Source organism: Paramormyrops kingsleyae, chromosome 5 (genome assembly GCF_048594095.1).
Source record: "Paramormyrops kingsleyae isolate MSU_618 chromosome 5, PKINGS_0.4, whole genome shotgun sequence".
Classification (NCBI taxonomy): Eukaryota; Metazoa; Chordata; class Actinopteri; order Osteoglossiformes; family Mormyridae; genus Paramormyrops; species Paramormyrops kingsleyae.
In genome coordinates, this window is record NC_132801.1 from 2,982,689 (window position 1) to 2,987,725 (window position 5,037).

The following is a 5,037-nucleotide window of genomic DNA, read 5'->3' on the forward strand; positions in this document are numbered from 1 at the left end:
GGAGGTGTCAGTTTGCACACGGCCCCTCTGGGAGGGCCTGTACCCCCCACACTGACTAAGCACCCCACCCTCCCCCCCCCCCCCCGCCACACTGCTACTTCTCGATTGGCTCCCCCTCCCCTCGGATGCCGGTCAGCCCTCCTGTTCCCGGACGGCCCCGTGCCCCTCACCACCCCTCTGTTTGAAAACACCGAGATATAAATACCCCCCCCAGCCCACAGCTTGCCGACACACAGTGAGCAAGCAGGGAGGACTTCCTGTCGTCCCGGAGAGGATCTGCGGCATCAGCCCAGGGGGCAACGTTGGGAAAAGCCACCTGACCGAGGGAGCCGTCTACGCGTGCGATGGAAGCCGAGACCACAGTGCCCCCCGCAGCCCCTGAGCCCCTCTGCCCGGGTTGCCAGGCGGGTGACTCAGCCCTGCTGCCCTGCGGGCACCGGCTGTGCACGAACTGCCTGCAGCAGTGCCAGCGGGAGGTGGGCGCTCCGGGCTGCACCGTGTGCTATGGCCGCCAGCTGCTGGACGGCGTGCTGCACCGCCTGCTGGACTCCCTGTTCGAGGGCCAGCCACGGCGAGAGGCCACCACCGGGGGGCCCCGCAGGCTCTGCGCCCGCCACGGAGAGGAGCTCACCCTCTTCTGTGTGGATGATGAGGAGCTGGTGTGCACCTCCTGCCAGGAGAATGAGCACGAAGAGCACCAGTGCTGCCCTCTAGAGGAGGCTGTGCACGACTGCAAGGTGAGGGGTACGGTCCATGCCAAACCTGCTCGAACTACACATGATCGCACACACAAAAAAACAAATTACACGCTTGTTTAAATGTGTCAAACTGCTGTGCTTTTGAAGAAAGGGCTCCTTTCAATGTCCAGCTGTACACAGCTGAAGGTGCTTAGATACAACGGGTTAGAGCAGGAATGGGTTAAACCGCTGTACCCTTCAGGCAGGTGCTGTGAGCCCCGTCCAGCTGAATGCTTAATCCTCCACACCTGTCGTGAAGCTGTCTTTCTCACTGTCATGTGTCGGGTCAGAGGGAGCTCAGGGTCGCAGTGAAGCCCCTGCAGGAGAAGCTGGAGGACTTCACTGCAGCCAAGCAGAGCTGCGAGGAGCTGGCGGAGCACATCAAGGTAAAGGCCTCCGGCTCAGCAGCCCACCCCCATGGCGGCACTGCGGCCCAGAGCCAAACCCCCCCTTCCTTTACCACCCTCCCTTAGGACCAGGCCCAGCAGAGCGAGCGGCTCATAAAGGACGAGTTCAAGAAGCTCCACAGGTTCCTGAGGGATGAGGAGGCGGCCATGTTAGCAGCTCTCAAGGAGGAAGAGGAGCAGAGGAGTCAGACGACAAAGGACAAGATGGAGAAGTTGGCCGGAGACTTACGGTCTCTGACAGACGACATTCAACTGGTGGAAGAGCAGCTGGCTGCTGATGACATCACTTTCCTCCAGGTACGTGTCCGTGGTGGAGCTGGTCAGCCCCTTCGAGGTCACGGCTAGGCACAGCAGGGATTGGTCCATAGATCAGAGCTTCTATTTATGTTTCTTCTGGTATCTCTTTATGTGTGAACAACTTCTGCTGGCCAAACTGCACCTTTCATTTCCCTTCTGTTCTGCAGAACTTCAAGGCAACCATCCAACGGTATGTGTTAGATAACCACCGTTCCCACCACGTACCCTGAACCCAGTCACACTGGGGGCCGTCACCTTGATGTGGCTTGCTATTGCTTGTGATCATTTGCAGAGCACAGCGCCCCCTACAGGAGCCAATAACTGACTTTGGTGGCCTGATTGATGTACCTAAACACGTAGGGAACCTAAAGTATAGGGTTTGGGAGAAGATGCAGGACCTGGTCCAGTACAGTGAGTGAATCTGTGAATGTGGATGACTTGCATTATGATTAACACTAGTTACCTAAGCCAGTGGTCAGTATACTTATATATAATCACCACTACTTCAGATCTCTCTCCATGAACATTCCAAGTTGGAGGACTTGACCTAATTTCTCAACCCTCCAGCCCCTGTAACACTGAACCCCAACACGGCAGACATCTGCCTCTCCGTGTCCGATGACCTGACGTCTGTGAGGTACCTGGACGAGGACCAGCACCTTCCCGACAACCCAGAGCGGTTCCGGTCCTGTGAGTGTGTGCTGGGCTCCGAGGCTTTTGACTCGGGGCAGCACGTCTGGGACGTGGAGGTGGGGGACAACTCGGAATGGGCCCTGGGCGTGGCCCGGGAGAGCATCCAGAGGAAGGAGTGGTTCCCTCCAAACCCAGAGCGGGGTTTGTGGAGCATTGGCCTGTCGGCGGGAGAGTTCCGGGCAAGGGCCCCTATCACCACACCCCTGGTGCTGAAGAAGAAGCCTCAGAGGGTCCGGGTGCAGTTGGACTGGGACCGCGGCCGACTTACCTTTTCCGATGCCATTGACAACACTCTCCTCTACAAGTTCAAACACAAGTTTGCTGAGAAGGTCTTCCCATACTTCTCCAGCTCCTGCAAGCGCCACCCGCTGCGAATCCTACCAGAGAAGGTGTGGGTCACAGTGGACTAGCGGCAATGCACTACTGAGTTACAGAGGAAACCAGATGCTAGCGACACACTGCTAGCACCCTTTGTTGACATAATCTTGTCAACGTCTAAAAAGAACCAAAGTCTAATCAGGACTAATCATCATATATTTCGAGTTTTCATTTGAAGGTGACACACAGCACATCCTAATCTGAAAGGCAAAGCTTCTCCCTTGTAGGGGTGAGTTTTGTGAACCCCAAGCTCATAGCTAGTCTCCAGGTTAAAGGAGGCAATCATCAAATGCTTAAGGTGAACAGTATCTTTCTGGAGCCAGACCGAACTACCACTAGTAGAAGGTTCTCCAGAATGTCTGCAGAAAGCCTTTGACCGCACTTCGTAATCTCTGTGTGACTATACCGTGTGCCTGTCCCTTTAATGATTTCATTTTTATTTTTAGGGTTCGTTTTCTCTTTCAGATCTTGCTTACATCTGACGCAATTGCCGCTACTCTACAAATGAGCGTTTAAGTATTTTCGTATTACGTAGGGTAAACCTTAGGCAGAACTTCATCACAGCAGGTTTTGTGAAACGCTTGCCTTTCGCTGTTTTTCAATTAGTTTATGTTCGATTGTGGATTTGTTCAGATTTGTAATTTTTTTTTGAATTTGCTCAAATATGAAGTGTGTCGCTACTTTCTTTCCCGCGCCGCCCCTGAGGTTTATAAGAAGCAGCATTTAATAAAAGCTTTACGCAACGCCTCCGACTTTAATCCGTTTTAATGCTCATGGCATCCACCCCTGCCGCCCGGGCACCTGCCCTCGCTCATCTTCCTCATGTCACCCCGGGACTCAGGTTACACTCGGCCCGGAGCAGCCGCTTCAGTATCAGATCCCACCACCCGAACGGCCGCATTCGCCGCGTTCAGCGGACGGTGGCTCGGCCGCTCTGGCGCGTTGCCGCGCAGTGACGCAATGCGCGTTCCTGCGTCCCGCTTCTCTCTTTACGGACCTGCTCCCCTCATCACGCCCCCGCTTTTTACATTAGATTTTTTTGTCACTTAAGCTTTTAATGCTACCAATGCAAACTCTCACGTCGATCACTGCATATTGTTTTATTTTACGTATATTTATGTGATAATCCAGTTTATTCCATTCGGCCTGTGTCCCCAACAGCTTAAATACTTCATACTTAAATAGCCCACTTGCATTACCGAAAGGTCGCGTTATTCTTAGAAAGAGTGTTTCTGGATTTGTAACTGATGACAGTATAGTTAATGGATATAGATTAGGATAAACAAGGCATTAATTTAGCGCAAGATTCACAAACTTTCAGTGCAGTATCCTTCAGGCGCTTACAGCTTCTGACTAAGACTTCGCTGAAGTCACTCCCTCTTTCTGACTTTCAGTACTCCTCGGGAAATGTTAGTGCGACATATTGAAAATTAACAAAAAGTACTAAAACAAAATCATTTGTAATAATACAATTAATGTCATATTGTAGAAGACCTTACAATGAAAAATGTGCAAATGTAAACAATCATCTTAAATATAAATTATACGCTCTATGATCGTAATATTTGATTTACTATTTATTTAATGAATATTCATATTAATTTAACGTTTAATACCGTTCAAGCAATAATTCACGTTATGAGAATTTGTTTCATCTCTTCTGAAGTGCTTCCACCTTTTTAATAAAGGCGTGAGTAGAATCTACGTGTTTGAGCAGATTTTCTCCTTCGTTCATTCTGTATTCAGAAGCCGGTGGTAATATGCTGTGAATCCCGTTTCTCCTGCACCAACAATCTTCACACACGGGACTCGGCGATCAGGAACATCAGGTTTCATGAGTGACACACACAACCTGAAGCTGAAAGCAAACTTATTTAAATGACGGCAGCTCTGAAGGCACATGATTCACTTATCTGTGCTTTTTCTAGCAGACGGTGGCCGATTCGCAGCTTCATCGACGCCAGACGTCGTGTTCGATTCATCTAACAGGAATGTACTATTGAGAAAGCAGGGTGAGACCGTCCCTGGAGCAATTAAGGTTAACAGCCTAACTCAACTATCTCTCTGATGAACCTGGGATTTGAACCAGTGACCTTCTGAGCTGCATCCCTCCCACGACATTAAAAAGCCAGACCTGCTGGTGTGCCTCAGCACAGAGACTGAAATGATGCTCTTTTATATAATAATGATGATGACGACGTTTTGGACACATGCCACCCCCCCCCCCCCCATTTGTTTTCTGCAAATGTTCCATGCATGCTGGAAGATGCATCAGCACCGGTGCACGCTGGAAGATGCATCAGCACCGGTGCACGCTGGAAGATGCATCAGCACCGGTGCACGCTGGAAGATGCATCAGCACCGGTGCACGCTGGAAGATGCATCAGCACCGGTGCACGCTGGAAGATGCATCAGCACCGGTGCACGCTGGAAGATGCATCAGCACCGGTGCACGCTGGAAGATGCATCAGCACCGGTGCATGCTGGGAGACCCACAGAGATGAGCTCTGATAAACCACACACTG

At 51.4% G+C, this 5,037-nt stretch overlaps 1 protein-coding gene across 1 annotated transcript; it reads left to right on the top strand.

The window, feature by feature from the left end:
* Positions 1-219: 219 nt before the first annotated feature.
* On the top strand, positions 220-3,259 carry LOC111834644 (E3 ubiquitin-protein ligase TRIM35). The gene is made up of 6 exons (XM_023794180.2): positions 220-737; positions 1,028-1,123; positions 1,211-1,441; positions 1,609-1,631; positions 1,734-1,852; positions 2,009-3,259. The coding sequence occupies exons 1-6, from the start codon at positions 345-347 to the stop codon at positions 2,542-2,544; spliced, it is 1,398 nt and encodes a 465-aa protein (XP_023649948.2). The 5' UTR covers positions 220-344; the 3' UTR covers positions 2,545-3,259.
* Positions 3,260-5,037: the final 1,778 nt, after the last annotated feature.